A 19161-nucleotide genomic window follows, 5' to 3' on the forward strand; every position below is an offset into this window, starting at 1 on the left:
CTTTAGAGGAATACATTGAATACAGGACATCGAATACCAGATTTGCATCACACCCTTCACTTCGAGACTGGGCTGGAAGTTCAGTAGAACTTACCAGGGCTCCAGGACGTTCGGAGTACTTGAGTTCGTCCCCGAGACACCTCATGGTGAGGTACTGCTCGTGGGAACGTGAGGTCTGAGCTCGGCAAGGGGTCTGTGGCTCACGACAACAGGTGACCCTGCTCTTTCTACCTGGGCCCTGTGAACAAAACATGGAGACATATCTTCCAGTTAAGCTCATCCTCTTACTGCAGCTATAACTCATATCACATTAAATATCTGAGTTGTGCATTTATACCTCTTTCTGTCAGGGCTGAGGGCTCCACCTTTGGTCTCTGGCTCCTTTGAGAAACTCATTTTAAAAACAGCGCCCCCTATCACAGGAGACTGGAACACCTCAGACCAGACTAGATCACACGTGGGTTCAGCCCAACCTGTAAACACACAAAATGAGAACACACTGAACACACAAAAATACACGCTAATACAAACAGTCAAGCACATACACAATATAGCACAGTGTTGACAGGAAGCAATATGGAATTGAAATGGTCCATAAAACTATACTCCACATTCATCCATCCATCCATAATCTAATCTGCTCACTTCTGGTCAGGGTCATGGGAGGGCTGTGTCTATCCCAGCATGCACTGGGTGAGAGGCAGGGAAACACCCTGGAGAGGTTGCAAATCCATCACAGGGCAACATAATATACAGTCACCTCAGTGATGTGGGATCATTGATAATGTTGAAGAAGTGATTCTTTATAATAGAAGTGTATCAGAAAAATAATGCCAGTGCTCAGCTATACATTGACTGCTCAACATGCAGAATGTATTTTATTAATGATTCATTCCTTGTATTCATGATGTTATACATCCTAACAGGGTCTTTTTCTGTAATGTCTTATAAGACTTATAATGGCATTTGGCAGACGCTCTTATCCAGAGTGACGTACAGTTGATTAGACTAAGCAGGAGACAATCCTCCCCTGGAGCAATGCAGGGTTATGGGCCTTTTACTAATGGTGGATTTGAAAACTTGGTGACCTGAAGATGGAACTCCATCCATCCATTATCCAAACCCGCTTATCCTGAATAGGGTCGCAGGGGGGCTGGAGCCTATCCCAGCATACATTGGGCGAAAGGCAGGAATACACCCTGGACAGGTCGCCAGTCCATCGCAGGGCACACACACCATTCACTCACACACTGTCGGGGAAAATTCCCCTTGATTTAGGAGAGACTTCTTGCAAGCAACCTTTCCCGTTTAAAAGAACCCAGTTCTTTCACAGCAAGGAGAGTTTCAATAATACAAGCTTTATTAACCCTATAACAAAGCACGGAGAATGCCTCACACCAATGTGAGAAAACACTCTGGATTTTAGCAGACAGGGTGTCTATTCTTATGCCATTACACATCCTAAGTTATCACATGAATACATTACTGTGAAAGCCAATCATCTTCAGACAGTGTCTCAGTATTTTTCCCACGCGTTGTACTCCTAGGCCCACATCTGCTCCTTAAGTCATATAACATTTGTGTTGCAATTAGCCCACTGCTACAGTATCTTCAAGGTTATATTTATCATCCGTGGTTCCTCCTTAGTCTAGGTAAGGAGGAACCGACCTCGGGTGCGATTCCTCCTCATTATTTTTTATCATAACAAGCACATGAGCGCACCCAACAATGGAAGTGTGTTCTGCTTTATCCCCTGCACATATGCCCATATGACGTAAGCTGTGGCAGAGCACTCACCCCTCCCTTACATTTTTGCTGGTTATCTGTCACAAGCACAATATTCTTTTAAGCAGTTTTCTAACTATATGCATTGTACATATCTGGATACATATATCCGAGGTTACATTGTACTACATTATATTTTTCTCCCACAATCCCTCCTTTTATCATATAAATGATAACATATTCAAAGAGAAAAATAAAAAAAATAAAAAACATTTGTCTGCTTTGCTCATCCGCTCTTGGCTCCTGCGTCGTCGTAGGGTGTGTAGGGCAGTTGCTCGAACACCTCTCGCAGCTCTTGACACTCTTGTTCCTCTGTTTGTTGCAGGGGCTGGTATTCTTGCCGACATAGCAGATGAGTGGTCACCCCCTCAGAAATCCATTTTCCTATAACCTTTCGCAGGAGTGGAACACAGCAACAAAACACCAATGCCAATATAACAAAAATTACCGCACAAGTCATTCCAATTTTAGCGAAAACACCGTACCAGGAATCTAGAAGCCATGACCAATTCCCCCATGGACTGACTCCTGAGTTCTCACTAAGTTCTTTTCGTAGGTTTTTAATTTTAAGCATAGCCTCAGTAAAGGAACCTTCCGGGCTAGTATTGTTAGGGATGTACGTGCAACATTGGTCTCCAAACATTTGACATACACCTCCTTTCTCTGCTAATAGCCAGTCTAAGGCCTGGCGGTTTTGCCAGGCCATTTTACTTGTGGCATCCAATTGTTTGCCCAGGGCGGTCAAAGCCTCATCGGTGTAATTAATAAATCGCTGTTGATTATAGTATATATAATTTATCCATTCTACATTCTTATTAGGTTGTATCCATATAAATATAGATGCGAAACCTGCTTTTACCTCATCCATGGCCTTATGTTCATATGGGATGCCCCTTGGTTGGCCAATAGCATCTAAGTACACTCTACTGTCGCCTTGATACGCTCTTCGGCGCATACTTCGAGCGTTCTGGTCATGGAAGGTACTTACATCCACCCTAAGCACCTTCATAACCCGAGCACAAGTTCCAGTCCAATTGGTGGGCAATGTCTGGGTTAAGGGTCGGGAGAGACCACAGGCCCACCATAAGTCGGCCAGTGGTGTCCCCGTCCCCTGGAGAGCCCACTGTGGAGGTAGAGCACTCCCGTTTGTTGACTGTGTATTTTCCAATTCATTTACGTTCCACGTTTTACTACAATTGCTGGCTGGGAATGCCCCTACATTTACTACCCCATTTGTACGTTTGTAACATTCTATTTTAGATTCACCCACTCCCCATTTTGTGATATTTTCTTCCCTCTTAGTTTCGGGCCACATGGTCACATTTGTACAGTGGGCAGAAGCATTATAGTGTCTTGATCCTTGCATCATTAAACACAAATACGGGCAGGTCCCTGCCCCTCTAGTACAATTTTGTACACATAAACAGCTTTTTGTTCTAGTCATATTCAACAATATAGTTCTTCTACCAGTTTGGTTTGCTGCTGCACATTCATCATTTATGTTTACAACCCCACACATTGCCTCACAAGTCTCTCGGTGCTCCATCAGCCATCTTGCACATGTGGAAGTGTTGTAGGGTGTCGGAACGACCCAATGGTCTGGTGTGTGTTCAGCGCAAACCACACAGTCCCCTCTCCCTTCAGTTTCTTTCATCGCTGTGTGATTAGCCCATTTCCACCATACGTTGTGGGTGGCCCTGGCCCAGAGAGAGTCTGGTACACATGAGGCCATAGTGATTGTCATAACCCCAAGCCATACCAGTCGCCATTTGTCCCCGTTACTGATCAAAGACAGCCTATGGCTCGTCACAGGCATCCCCCCCGTTTGTACAGCTTGCAATGACTGGCATGTATCCAGGAAGTGCGCTCAGCTACTCGAACAGCCGTCGGAGTGGTGAGCAGGATCTGGAACGGTCCACGCCACCTGGGTTCGCACCACCTCTTCCTCTGGAAGTCTTTCACCACCACCCAGTCTCCTGGTTTCAGCTGATGGCCAGGTTCGTCACGTACGGCCGGTTGTGCTGCTTTCACCTGCTTTGAGACAAATCGCAGTGCCTTATTCAATTCCACACAATATTGAACCATTTGATCATCTACTAGGGCTAGGTCTGTCCCGGCAATTGGGGGCCCCACGGGGGTCCTCATGGGTCTCCCCGTGATGACCTCGTGGGGCGACAATCCTGTCGTCTTACTTACCGCTGACCTCATGGACAACATGACTATGGGCAGAGCTGTTATCCAATCCAGCCCTGTCTCCGCCATTGTTTTTGTCAATTTGTTTTTGACCACTCCATTTGCTCTTTCCACTGCTCCTGCACTGGCCGGGTGATAAGCGCAGTGGAATCGCATGTCAATGGAGAAAAATTCGGTCAATGCTTTCATCAAATTGTTATAGAAATGTGAACCTCGATCTGAGGATATTCGTTTCGGTATTCCCCACCTGGGAATGATTTCCCTAATAAGTGCTTTCGCCACCGTTGTTGCATCTGCATGTCTGCAAGGAAAAATTTCAATCCATTTTGAAAACATATCAATGATCACCAAACAATATTTTTGGCCTCTGCAAGGGGTTAGTTCAATGAAATCCATCATTAAGTACTCAAACGGCTCTTGTGCTGGTGGTTGAGCACCTGGTTCCGTTTTTACTGCTACTCCGGCGTTGTGTGTTGCACACACAATGCATCTGGAACAAAAATTTTGTGAGTGACTTTTGAATGCACATGTGCTGAGGTCCCAATATTGTTCCATTTCTGCCACCATCCCTCCTTTTGACACATGGGTCTTTCCATGTGTCAATTTCAGGTAGTATGGAACCAAACATTGTGGTAGAAAAGGTTTACCTGAGGCTTTCCCCACCCACAGACCATTGACCTTTGACCCTTTGTTTTTCCATTTTGCCTTCTCTGTGGCGGTAGCCATTTCCTGACTCTCTTGTATTGTGAGCTGTGGGTCTTTTTGTTCATTCAACATTTGGAGGGTCGTTTTCACAGGGGCATATGCTGCTGCCTTAGCAGCCGCATCAGCTGCTGCATTTCCTCTAGCCACGGGTGTACTGTCCCCAGTGTGTGCAGTGCATTTGCAAACTGCCACAGATCTGGGCAGCATGATGGTGTCCAGAAGATTTCTGACCAGGGGTCCATTCTGAATGGGTTTTCCCGCACTGGTGAGAAATCCTCTGTGTTTCCAAATTGCACCGAAATCATGTACCACTCCAAATGCATATCTGCTGTCTGTGTAAATTGTTACAACTTTACCTTTTGCCAAATGACACGCTCGGGTAAGGGCGAACAATTCTGCAGCTTGGGCAGAAAGGTGACCCGGTAGCCGGGCGGACTCTTGTACCGCATGTTCGGTTACTATTGCATAGCCCACATGATTTTCACCGGTTGTGGGATCCTTTGAAGCGGATCCGTCTACGAAAAATTCAATATCCGTATTCGGCATGGGTTCTGTTTTTAGGTCTGGTCTGGGGGTGAGGACTTCCTCCAAAACAGCAACACAGTCATGTGCTTCTCCATCTGCTTCTGTGGGAAGAAGAGTAGCGGGATTTAAAACAGTGCATCGTTTCACAACAACATTAGGTAGGGTTGTTAATACATGTTGGTAGTGGAGCATGCGCGAAGCTGAAAGGTGAGCGGTTTTTTGTTTCAGCAGTATTTCTGCCACAGCATGCGGAACCAGGACAGTGAGCTGTCGATAAGCCACTAAAGCACAGGTGGCTTCTACAGCCGCAGCAGCCGCTGCAACTGCTCGCATGCAGGCGGGAAGTCCCCGGATTACTGAGTCCAGTCTCGTCGAGTAATACCCGACAGGTCTTTGTTTACCTCCATGCTCCTGGAGCAGGACAGCGGACATATATCCGCCCTTCTCTTGTACCGTCAGAGTAAAGTCTTTGTCCATATTTGGTGTTCCTAATGTAGGGGCTATTTGTAATTGCCCTTTTAAATCTAAAAATGCAGCTTCTGCTGCCTCAGTCCATTCTAAGGGGTCATGTGACCCTAACCCTTTACCATGTATTATATCCTGCAAAGGTTGCGTTCTTTGCGCATAATCCATGATCCAGGATCTGCAGTATCCTGTCATGCCTAAAAAAGACATCATCTGAGTTTTAGTCTGTGGTTTGGGTACTTTGAGAATCGCTTCGATTCTCTCTAAGCCCAACGAACGGCCGTCTTTAGAAATGTCATGACCTAGATATCGCACTGTTTCTTGTATCAATTGTAATTTTGCCTTTTTCACTTTATTCCCAGTTTCTGCTAGGAATGTGAGAAGCGCAACAGTGTCTGCAGTGCAATCTTGTTCTGTTTCTGAACAGATCAATAAATCATCAACATATTGCACCAATGTGCTTCCTTGGGGAAAAGTGAATCCTTCCAAACATTCACTTAGTGCGGCAGAGTATACAGCAGGGCTTTCAACGTAGCCCTGTGGCATTCGAGTCCACGTATATTGTTTCCCTCGAAATGTAAATGCAAACCATGGTTGCGATTCCTGAGCTACAGGAATACTGAAAAATGCATTTGCTAGATCGATCACAGTAAACCAGCATGCTTCACCCGGGATCTGGGACATAATAGTAGCGGGGTTAGGCACCACAGGGGCTCTAGGAATTATAGCCGAATTTACTGCCCTCAAATCTTGTACAAATCGCCAAGTTCCATCAGGCTTTCGTACTGGCAGTATAGGCGTGTTACATGGGGAACCTGTACACGGCACAATAATTCCTTCTTTTAATAGTTCTTCAAACACTGGCGTAATACCCTCCTCGGCCTCTGGTCGAAGAGGATATTGACGTTTGCATGGCCTGTAAGATGACTTTGGGGAGACTTCCAGCGGTTTGGCACCTGCCAGTAATCCCGCTGATGCTGTATTTGTGGTCCAGAGTTTTTCTGGGACCTGTGCCAGGAGTGTTTCCTTTTCCGAGGCATTGAGAAAAATGGAGGTGCCCGTTGTAGGGCCTTTCCCTCCTTTTAACAATTGCGGAAAAACAGGTATGTATTCTCTTATTGAGACTCGACGTACCTGAAGGGAGGGTGAATATTGGCCCCACCCTTTGTTTTCCCAATCTTTGGTGTTCTGACACTGAGCCATCCAAGGGCCCAGGTCTTCCCATGCCCAATCAGAATTCTTTTCAATCGAAATATGTGGAACACTTCCTGGCACACAAAACAGCGATTTTTGCTCCTCTGTCAAATTTACAGAAAATGCTGTAGCTTGTGGCCCCATATAGAGATCTCCTATATACACTTTGCCATCTCCAAGCTTACCCAAGAACCCCCAATCTTCCTGCTCTGTTACCCTCATTGTTACATGCAATTTGTCTGATGACATTTCATCCCCTGGTGCCTTGCAATATCTCCTTCTCCTATGTATTGCTTCGTTCTTTAGACATGCAGCTGTTGGTGGCTCTGTGATCCCCCATGCATAAATCCATTTTTTATTTTTAACGGGCTTTGTCCCTTGTGTAACAACCATTTCTCCGTTTGTACCAATTATACAAATATTAAAAAGTCGAATTAAATCTCTTCCTAATAGGTTTACTGGACATGTTTCGGAAAATAAGAAAGAATGATGGGTAGCAGTGTTTTCACTAACGGTAGGCAGCGGCTCAGTGAAATTTTCATATACAGTACTCCCCCCCGCATTCACGGTATTTAAGCCTCTTCCAGACATTGCTGGCTGCGCCCCTTTCCATGCATTCTTACTTATTACCGACACCCCGGCCCCAGAATCGACCATAAAGGTCATGTCTTTCCCATTTACTTTTAATGTCCAATTAGGTAAATCTCCTGGTTTGCATTTTATCAACATTAATGTGGACTCACCCGTCTGCCGCATGCTCCATCCACCTTTCCCCTCGCACCTTCAATCTTGTTCGTCAAACTGATCAGGATGATTCACTGTGCCCCGGCCCCGTGGAGCGTGTTGCCATTCTTGCTCGCCTCTTTCGCCCAGTCTTTGGTCTCCTCCGCCCTGCCCTTTGTATTTCCTGGGACAGTCTCGTGCCCAATGTCCTTCTTCTCCGCAGACATAACAAGGGCCGTTTCTGTCGCTGCTTCTCCCAGCCCCTCTTCCTCTCCCCCTTCCACGTCCTCTGCCTCTTCCTCTAGCTGGCTGCTGACTCTTCAGCTGTTTGAGTTGGAGGTCAGTTACTTGTACCATTTGCATCTGATGTTTTTTGTTGTTTTTTTCTTTTTTTTCTCTTTCATTATTTTCGGCATGATGTGCATGGCGTCTTAGGTCATCCAGGCGGGCATGCTGCCATCCCACAAGAGTCTGTTGTATCGCTGCCCGTAGGCTGGGTCTCAGCCCGTTCATAAAGTGTTGACTGAGATACGACTCGTATGGTGTGTTTTGCACTCCCGGGAATGGTTGGGGCTTCGGCAATCCTCCATGCAGTTCCATAACACTCTGCAGCCTGTCTTCATATTCTTCCACTGTTTCTTCGGGTTTCTGCACGGTTCTGGCCAGTTTACCTGTATCCAGGTGAGTGGGAAAAACATGTGTGAGAGCTGCCCTCAAAGCCGCAGTCTGTAAGCCATATGGGGATCCTGCTGCTGGGTTATAGATGACGGTAGGGTCGAAGGCAGCCACTTGCCCTCCGTCGCCCGGTACTCCAGCTCTGTCTCTCACCTTTCCCCACCTGGTGCCCAAATGCATGCGCATGATGCCTTCCAGATCATTACTGCTTGGTTTAGCACACTGTATTATTTCCATCAATTTGTCATAGAAAGTTTCTCCCCCGGTATGACTTGGGTTCGGTAGTTCCGAGCAGATTGCCCTTAGTTCGTCCCTAGTATAGGGTCGGTACACCAATTGTACCTGCCCTGGTTGATGGGGGTCCGGACATTCTACCATCGGAAACTGTCCCATTGTCAGCTGGGGGCGGGGAGGATCATCAGGTTTAGGTCCATACCACCCTTCGGGATCACCCTGATATGGTTCTTTATTCCATTCTCCTTCTGGAATGTCTTTTAATCCATACTGGCGTTCCCGTGCCTCTGCGGTGTGTGAGGCACAGACAGGGGCTCTGTCTGCTGCAGTTCCTGTGGCAGGGAACTGACAGTTTGGTATTGCACACGGGTAGTTTTTCCGTGGCTGATACTGTAATCCCGATCTGGTGTGGCCCGTGGAGGGTGTCAAAGTTGGTGGCTGAGGGGTCCCTCTTCCAGGAGTCTGTAGGCGTGGTGGCGATGGCAGAGTCAGGGCTGGAGCAGGCGGTCCCGTCGGGGTGTTGGGGACCGGGGCTGGCTGGTGCGGTGGAGGTGCGTGAGGAGGTGGACGGGGCACCGGGCAGTCCAGGTCCGTGTCAACCTCGGAATGTTTTAACATGGTTAGTGAGGGATATAAACAGGGTGTGCTTTTCCCACTCGCCCCAGCTGGAAAATACGACGGAGGCTGAGTTTCCCCTTTTTTATCATTATTTCTTTGTTGTCTCGCCTGCCTTTCACGTGCCTCTCGTTCCCATAACTCAAATCCCCTTAATTCCTTTTTTTTACAAAAATGTCTTTTCTTAGTACAACTTTCCATATTTTTTCTAACATCCTCTAACCTCTGTGTTGAAAATGTGCCATTTAAAGGAAACCCATGCTCTTGCCAAATTTTTAAACCTTCCACGGCTGATGGTCCGTGTTGGTTCCACATTGTTCTTAGGGGCCCTGTAAATTGATCAGAGCCCACATTTAACTCCTTCCCGCAACTATTCCCCATTTTAACAATTACATAAAGGTACCAACCTGAAATGAGTCTTTAAGGCCTTACGAGATCTCCGGTCCCGGACCGGTGCGTTCGTCAACGCATAGGCATGCCCTACACCCGGTGTAGTCTGCCCAAGTCTCGTTCTCGTTGCTGTGGGGTTGCCACTCAGTCTTTCTCCTTCCTCAATATTTGGATCTCGTATCGCTTTCTCCCCCCGAAGGCGGTCTTCGTTTTAGGGATCCGGATCTCGGGTCGCTCCCTCTTCCCGGAGGCGGTCTTCGTTTTTAGTCCCGGACTAGGAAGACTAAGCCCCTTCTGAAACAGACAGCAGTTAGAGATCCTGCCAATCCCTTTCCAGTCCCGGACTGGTGAGACTCAGCCCCTTCTGAGACAGAAACGAGTTAGAGATCCTGCCGACTACGCCAAGTTACTGTCGGGGAAAATTCCCCTTGATTTAGGAGAGACTTCTTGCAAGCAACCTTTCCCGTTTAAAAGAACCCAGTTCTTTCACAGCAAGGAGAGTTTCAATAATACAAGCTTTATTAACCCTATAACAAAGCACGGAGAATGCCTCACACCAATGTGAGAAAACACTCTGGATTTTAGCAGACAGGGTGTCTATTCTTATGCCATTACACATCCTAAGTTATCACATGAATACATTACTGTGAAAGCCAATCATCTTCAGACAGTGTCTCAGTATTTTTCCCACGCGTTGTACTCCTAGGCCCACATCTGCTCCTTAAGTCATATAACATTTGTGTTGCAATTAGCCCACTGCTACAGTATCTTCAAGGTTATATTTATCATCCGTGGTTCCTCCTTAGTCTAGGTAAGGAGGAACCGACCTCGGGTGCGATTCCTCCTCATTATTTTTTATCATAACAAGCACATGAGCGCACCCAACAATGGAAGTGTGTTCTGCTTTATCCCCTGCACATATGCCCATATGACGTAAGCTGTGGCAGAGCACTCACCCCTCCCTTACATTTTTGCTGGTTATCTGTCACAAGCACAATATTCTTTTAAGCAGTTTTCTAACTATATGCATTGTACATATCTGGATACATATATCCGAGGTTACATTGTACTACATTATATTTTTCTCCCACAACACTCATACCTACGGGGCAATTTAGACTCTCCAATCAGCCTAACATGCATGTCTTTGGACTGTGGGAGGAAACCGGAGTACCCGGAGGAAACCCACGCAGACACGGGGAGAACATGCAAACTCCGCACAGAGAGGCCCCGGCCGACGGGGATTCGAACCCAGGACCTCCTTGCTGTGAGGCGGCAGTGCTACCCACTGCACCATCCGTGCCGCCTGAAGATGGAACTAAGTTGTGTAATTCTCTAACCCTGGAAAATAGATTTTTCTTGCTTGCTGTACCATCTACCTCCCTGTGCAAGTGAATAAGATACACTCGCATCCTCTACTGGTGCATAACATACACTAGCGCCCTCTACTGGTGCATAACATACACTAGTGCAGCGCTAATCAACTCCACATTCTGAGGGTGTTTGCTGGCATCATGTGGTACACCACCTGATTTCACTAATTAGCTTATTATCTGAACCAAGGAGGTGAATTAATTTGTGAAATCAGGTGGTGTAGCGCAAGGTTGGAGCAAATACCTACAGGACCTGGAGTTGAGTAGCGCTGCACTAGTGCCTTGTTGTGGTCAGGTTTATCCTTATTCCATTTAAACTACTTATCCCCTCATAGTAGTCAAATATATCATATATGTGAATATGTACTCTTTGTATATAAACTCCTCCCCTTCCTCCACATGCTCTCTCTCTCTCTTTGTCTTGGCAGCCAGCTCTGCAGCAGCAGGGCCTTCAACCCCCACCATTTTGCTTTGAGCAGTTCATAGTTCCTGTATTACAATAAACTTAGTTCTTTTCAAACACTTTAATTGTGTCTGTTTCCACTATGTTATATTCCCTGAGCCAGGGTTGTAACAGTATTATCTGAAATATCTAACCACAAATTGAGTATTTTAATGAATAATTAAAATAACCAATATTAATGATTATGCTCATGCTCATAACAGGTCTTCAATAATGTTTTATTTTATTACTTAATGCTATCGCTAACTATAATCTACGAATGATTGATCAATTTTGGTGCACTGTATGGAGTTTAATCTCTTGATTTTGTATGTCTTATTATTATTATTATTATTATTATTATTATTATTATTATCATCATATATTAATATTTTAATATTTAAATTTATTATGATTTTTTGTATATTTATGGATGTGTGTATGCATGTGTATGTGTGTTTGTATGTATATGTATGTATATATGTGTGTATGTATATGTATATATTCATGTATGTATACGTTTGTGTATCTATGAATATCCATCCATCCATTATCCTCACCCGCTTATCCTGAACAGGGTCACAGGGGGGCTGAAGACTATCCCAGCATACATTGGGCGAAAGGCAGGAATACACCCTGGACAGGTCGCCAGTCCATCGCAGGGCACACCCAACATTCACTCGCACACTCATACCTATGGGCAATTTAGACTGTCCAATCAGCCTAACCTGCATGTCTTTGGACTGCAGACACGGGGAGAACATGCAAACTCCACACAGAGAGGCCCCGGCCGACGGGGATTCAAGCCCAGGACCACCTTGCTGTGAGGTGGCAGTGCGACCCATGTGCTATCCGTGCCGCCCCTTCTATGAATATATATGTTTTATTATTTTTATTTTTTATTATTTTTTTTGCCGTTAAATGTTTTGTCTAATTGTGTTTACATTGTATTATTGTCACTGAAGACCCTCTTGAAAATGTGATGCTACATCTCAAGGGGTCATTCCTAATAAAGAATTTCAATAAATAACGATTAAGCGTATAGATAACTTGAAGGTTGGAGTTCTTCTCAATTTGAATGTCATGCAACACAAAAACAGACACCGGGTTTATCAGAATAATTTATTAACTGAAGCTACAAAGGCAGAGTAGACAGGGACTAATCTAATCCCGGAGAACAATGCTAACTAAGGGAAGGTAGGAATATGTGTGCGTACACGCACACTTTGTCTTGGACAAGGGAGAAGAGCATTGTGTGTGTGTGCGTGTCAGTGCGTGTGTGTGCGTGGTCGCACCAGTATCCCCTATTTATCTTTTGAGGGGGAAGTACACACACTGTGCTTGTGTAGTTGTGTGTGTATGTTAATAGTTGGTAGTACAGTTTGGAAAAGAGTAGTGGTTAGGAGTGAAACGTGTGTGTGATTAACTCTACAAGTCACATACGTGATAACGGCGAACCAATTCACATAAATGAACACACATACACTTACATTCACAGCAGGCTAATCGCAATTAAGACCAAACTAAATAGTAGCTAATGCCTGGAATGTTTAGTCAGTCTTACAAGAGTGTTCTTTCAAGTGTCCGGTTGTGCGATGGTGGGGCCGTGAATGATGAATTTCAGTTCGGAGGTTCGTCCTGTTGCCAAGGCAACGCGATGTTTGGTGTGGTCCTTTATCGGCCATGTTGCACTGTCTGCAGCTGTTGGTCGCAGGTCGCAAAAAGTTTGTTTAGCTGTTCCTTGTGATACAGGCAGCATGTACCAAGTCCCCGGTTGTTTAGAAGTTGTTCCCGGTGGCTATCTAGTGCAGCACTGCATATGCGAGTTCACCTGGGTGGAAACTGTCCTTGACTTAGTTACGGTGAAGTAACTACCACACAAGCTAAACTACGCAGTAGAATCTCTGCCTCTGCCTGGGCTGGCAGGAAGGTGAGAGAGAGAGAGTTTGATCTCTGCCTCTGCCTCACCTGGCAGGAAGGTGAGCGAGAGAGAGTTTTTGGTCTCTGCCTCTGCCCGAGCTGGCAGGAAGGTGAGAGAGAGAGAGTTTTTGGTCTCTGCCTCTGCCCGAGCTGGCAGGAAGGTGAGAGAGAGAGAGTTTTTGGTCTCTGCCTCTGCCCGAGCTGGCAGGAAGGTGAGAGAGAGAGAGTTTTTGGTCGCTTACCAAGTTTTATATGGGCTTATAGGTTCTTTGCCCTCTACGTGTTTCCAGTGCTAAGGAATTGGTTACAGTAGCTAGAGGCCACGCTGGAGGCGGGGTCAGAAACAAGTGGTGTTTCCTGTGGAATCATGGGAAAGGTAGTTTTCGTTGTCCCTACACCCGCCCTGTGGTCTCAGGAGGCGGCAGAAGCCAGTAGTCCTTGAGAGCACAAAAGTTAAGTAACAATTCACAGGTCCTCAAGTCTATTTCAACAGCATGTCACTGTGACAGTCCATGGGATCAAGCAGTGTGTCAGGGATCAGAACAACAGGACCCAGTCACAGGACCACCAGTCTTTATTGTCACTTTGGCAGGTTAAACAGATCAAGGTCAATAGCCAGTAAACAGTATCAGCAAGGATAAGGCAGTTCCTTGTTATGTGTCCAGGCAGAGGGTCAATACACCAGCAGACAGATATATCAGGGATAATCAAAAACGAAGTCGAGAGACTAGACAACGAAAAACACAGAACCTGACAGAACCTCCCCCGCTACAGGCGACACCCAGCGCTCCTAAGTGTCCATTTCAGGGTGTGGCTGAAAAAAGTAATTGATGAGGGAGGGGTCGAGGATGTGGCGTTCGGGCACCCAAGAGTTCTCCTTGGGCCATAGATCTCACTGGTCAGAGTCAATAAGAAGTCATTTATGATTCAGTGGACAAATGAATGGAACTAGTTTTGTCTACTGATGTTAAAAAGCCCACACTGAATCTATACTTTTACACAACATATAGGGTCCATTCAGAATCATGTGTTCTTGCTCACAAGTGAAAATATCCAATCATTTATTATTCCCATATGATTATTTTACAATACTCATAGTGCAACAGAATTCCAACAGCCAACCTTCATTCTGATGTCTGTGATAGTCTGACCTGAGAAAGTTGCTGTAATCCATCTAGTTACAAGCTATTAAAAGGCCAGCTCTCAGAAATTATTATTACTGCTTACTGCATTGCTATGCAGATTCTGTTAATTGTCTCTAACAGCTTAAACATTAGATTATGGTTTAAGCAAGGAAATTCCAATCAGACCAGGGGCCTCATTTATAAAACTCTGCAAATAATCTACATACATTTTAGCGTACGTACAAATGAGGAAATGTACATACAACAAAAAATACTCTGATTTATAAAATCTTGCCTAAGCCTGCCAGAGCATAATTTCCTTTTGTGTATCTCAAAACAACTTTGAATTGTCCGTACGAGCCCAACACCGCCTAGTTCACTCCCACAATTACCCATTGGTTAAATAAACGCCTTTAATTAATATTGATAAGCATAGAAATGTCCTTGATAATCCCTATGTAGCCAATGTCAGAGAGCAAAGTTGTCAGGGAAGCCTCAGTTGTCGGTGTGGTGACTGAGACGGAGGGAGACACAGACATGGCTGGAGATGAGACTGCAGGTGAACCAGGTAAACAACCCAAGGCTATGTGTGTAGTGCACCAAACCTAAACATCTGTTTTCACACTAAAACGCACTGAAGACTTTGTTGAATAATGATTTATTGTTTAATACGTGCACATTGGTTCACTCTCAGATTGTGCGTATCACTCAGTGGGTGTGATTGGAGGTGAGGAGGTGGCAGAAGATGAAAGTGTGCCGGGTCCCAGCGACTCCAATGCGCCCCGTCCCTTCAGCCAGCCCCGTGCGCCACGTGCCGTCACCAGTGACCACGCCCTGACTGATGCTGCTACAGACACAAACCCGTACAATTACACCACTGTGTACAGACACAAACCCGTACAATTACACCACTGTGTACAGACACAAACCCGTACAATTACACCACTGTGTACAGACACAAACCCGTACAATTACACCACTGTGTACAGACACAAACCCGCACAATTACACCACTGTGGAGCTGAGAGAAATAAGAACAGTATTGTGCTGCTACAGACACAAACACGTACAATTACACCACTGTGGAGCTGAGAGAAATAAGAACAGTATTGTGCTGTGTTACAGACACAAACCCATACAATTACACCACTGTGGAGCTGAGAGAAATAAGAACAGTACTGTCTGGAATTAGCTCCACTCTCAAAGAAGTAAAAATGTTATAGCATGCATGGCAGCCTACCCATTGTTTCACAGGCCACACATCCCATCCACAGGCAGTTGCAGAGCTCAGCATTTGGCTGATAGTCTGGTGGGTGAGGGTCAGGGTCATCAGGCTAATTGAAGTGGGGGTGGGGGAGTCCATTCCTCTGTGCCATGTTGTGCAGTACAGCACAAGCCCTGACCGTGCGGCAGACTTTTTGCCGGGCGGTACGAAAGCCTGCCGCCTGTTGCATCCAGGCATGGCCATGGCCCTTTCATTTACATTTACATTTACATTTTAGTCATTTGGCAGACGCTTTTAATCCAAAGCGACTTACAAGTGCATAGGTTCTACCACAAGTCAAAGCATCACATCCAGAACTAGGAAAATACACCTGGACTGCTGTTCTAAACATATAGTCGTGATCATAAGTGCAATTTTATTTTATTTTATTTTATTTTATTTTTTTTTCGGGGGGTTAGACAGGGATAGGGGTATCAGAAGGGGGCGGCACGGTAAATCAGGAGGGAGGACTAAGGTAGAGTTTGAAGAGGTGTGTTTTGAGTCTGCGTCGAAATAGGGGGAGGGATTCTGCTGTCCTGACAGTGGTAGGCAAGTCATTCCGTGGGAAGAGATAACAGAACCAAGGGACATGGTGTATAGCGAGAAGAGGAGAGGCCCAAGAACTGAGCCCTGCGGGACTCCAGTTCGTAGGGGTTGAGGGTCGGAGAGTGCGCCCCCTCCAAGTCACCTGGTAGGAGCGACCAGAGAGGTAGGAGGAAAACCAAGCAAGTGCAGAACCTGTGACACCCATCCCAGACAGCGATGAGAGCAGAATCTCATGGTTGACTGTATCGAAGGCGGCTGACAGGTCGAGGATGAGGACAGAGGAGAGGGATTTTGCTTTAGCAGAGTGGAGTGCCTCAGTGACCGCGAGCAGGGCGGTTTCAGTGGAGTGGCCACTCTTGAAGCCAGACTGGTTGGGGTCATGGAGATTGTTGTGGAGAAGATAAGTGGACAGCTGGGAGCAGACCGCCCGTTCCAGGGTTTTAGCGAGAAAGGGAAGAAGAGAGACAGGCCGGTAGTTGTTCAGGGCAGAGGGATCAAGAGTAGGTTTTTTGAGGAGGGGAGTGACTCTGGCCCTCTTCAGGGAAGAGGGCATGGTGCCGGAAGAGAGGGAGGTGTTGATTAGAGAGGAGAGAAAAGGGAGAATGTCCTCAGATATAGATTGTAGGAGGGGGGAGGGGGGGCCAGAAGAGAGGAGAAAGTTGAACAGTTTGCGGGGATTAGAGGCGGCCGCGTTAATTTTCGAGTGAAAGAAGGAAGATTTAGCTAGAGAGACAGAGGAATGGAAAGATGATAAGAGGGCATGGAAGGAAGCCATATCACTGGGGAGACAGGACTGGTGTGCTACACAACTGCTTAAGTAACACTGACACCGAATACAGAAAATGCAACCAACCCACTGCAGAACTATAACTATAAACTAAACATAGGCTGAGCCAGGCCATCCAGGAAATCACATTTGCATCACAGATCATTGGGACATTGATGGAATGAGAATGCTTTCGATTCACAAAAGCAAACTCGTCCTGGAGTGGTGCCCTTATTGCAGTATGAGTGCAGTCGACCGCATCCATTACATTTGGGAAAGCGGACATCGCTGCAGATTGTGCTTTGATGTTGGCCTGTTCCCCCGCACTGTAGGGAAACTGTGGGTATGGCCGGGTCATTCCCACACGGATGACATCACAAGGCTCAGTGAGGGTTGTGAAATCCCTGACCTGTCTCCCAATTCCCTCTGGAACATGGAACCCTAGAGTGGTCTGTAGATGGACTGGCATTGGCCGGTTTCTGGAGGTTGGTCATTCTAATGTTGGGCCCAGTTCAGCACACAATTCAGAACAAAACAGAATTGCTCTTGAGAATCAAAATCGTCTCATGAACCAGTTATCATCATGGGCCTGAAAATCCTTGTGGTCCCTTCCTCTCCTTCCGAAGCCTGCCATTGGTGAAGTCCTCCAAAAGTGCTAAAGCAGCCATTGTGCATGGTTACGCATGGTCATCACCCAGCCCTTTTATAACCCTTTCACAATGAGTGGAATTGCTTAACACTTTGAATCAAGCAGTGTGGAGTAATTAATGCCCCAAGTCCATTATGAAAATTAATTTTAAAAAGTAATGTGTTAAGGTTATGTGCTTTATTGGTAACAAATCAATTAGTCAGGCTCGCAGGCTTCTGAGTCTAAATAATTGAAATGATCATTTGAACACATTTTCTTTATTTCACTACTTTGCCTGCAGGGTCGCTATTTCCCTCTTCCCACATTTTAAGCCATTTTTTGTGTGTACACAACGGTTTTATGTACAATAGGTAGCGAGACCGCAGGAGTAAGTTCAGAGTTTTTATTAACTTGATAGCAGAGTATAGAAGTGAAGGTCAATAGCCAGCGAACAGAATCAGCAGGGAATAGGCAGTTTGTGAACGATAGTCCAGGCAGAGGGTCAGTACACCAGCAAACAGAGATAACAAGGATAATCCAAAACGAAGTCAAAGTCACAGGCAAAGGGTCAATCACAAACAGGCAAGCCAAACAAAAACAGAATCCAGAACCGAAAGTCAATAATCTACCGGAAGGATAAAGCAAGAGGTGGAAGTCTAAGACAAAACAGGTAAAAACAGAAATCAATCAGAAAATAAACGCTGGAGAATATGGTCTGGACACATAACAATCTGTGCTGCTGGTGCTCTGGGTCTGTGGGTCTGTGCTGCTCTGGGTCTGTGGGTCTGTGCTGTTGTGGGTCTGTGGGTCTGTGCTGATCTGGGTCTGTGGGTCTGTGCTGATCTGGGTCTGTGGGTCTGTGCTGTTGTGGGTCTGTGGGTCTGTGCTGCTCTGGGTCTGTGGGTCTGTGCTGATCTGGGTCTGTGGGTCTGTGCTGATCTGGGTCTGTGGGTCTGTGCTGCCCTGGGTCTGTGCTGCTCTGGGTCTGTGGGTCTGTGCTGATCTGGGTCTGTGGGTCTGTGCTGATCTGGGTCTGTGGGTCTGTGCTGATCTGGGTCTGTGGGTCTGTGCTGATCTGGATCTGTGGGTCTGTGCTGATCTGGGTCTGTGGGGCTGTGCAGGTGGAGGTTAGGCACCAGGGCACATCCAGGGGAAATGGCAGCACTGATCTGTGGGATTGTCTGAGGGTGGAAACGTGTCCTGGGCAGGACGGTGGAGGCGATGGCTTTGGAGGAGGGGAAGGTGTGAGTGGCTCTGCCCCTCTCTCCTGCGGGGCCCTCAGGGGGTTAGTGCCTGTGTGCACCATTATGTCACCTGCTTCTGCCAGGTTCTTTTTGGAGAGGAGTTCAAAAGCCTTTTCTGTTTTTGGACACCAAAGTCTCACAATGCTATGAATTCTGATTCTGATTCTGAATCCAGCTCTCAGAACTCTGGAGGAATGAGCATTACTGTTGGATGCATTGCGATGCAGATTTTGTTCATTGTCTCTGTAACAACCCAAACATTAGATTCTGGTTTAAGTGAGGAAACTCCAGTCAAACAGAACTTCCAGCACCATCTAGTGGCTGTTTAAAACAACTGCAATCCATTACTT

At 46.2% G+C, this 19161-nt stretch overlaps 1 protein-coding gene and 1 pseudogene across 1 annotated transcript in view; both read right to left on the reverse strand.

Moving 5' to 3' along the window:
- Positions 1-5132, reverse strand: part of LOC133140455 (NLR family CARD domain-containing protein 3-like) — a 74417-nt gene extending 69285 nt beyond the window's left edge. Inside the window, exons 1-2 of the mRNA XM_061260439.1 lie at positions 5040-5132; positions 3661-3816 (exon numbers count right to left, since the gene is read on the reverse strand). Of these exons, the coding sequence (XP_061116423.1) occupies positions 3661-3816; positions 5040-5132 (249 nt within the window). The remainder of the gene's footprint in view (positions 1-3660; positions 3817-5039) is intronic.
- Positions 1-19161, reverse strand: part of LOC133140509 (NACHT, LRR and PYD domains-containing protein 12-like) — a 195968-nt pseudogene that overhangs the window by 104225 nt on the left and 72582 nt on the right.

Source organism: Conger conger, chromosome 11 (genome assembly GCF_963514075.1).
Source record: "Conger conger chromosome 11, fConCon1.1, whole genome shotgun sequence".
NCBI lineage: Eukaryota > Metazoa > Chordata > Actinopteri > Anguilliformes > Congridae > Conger > Conger conger.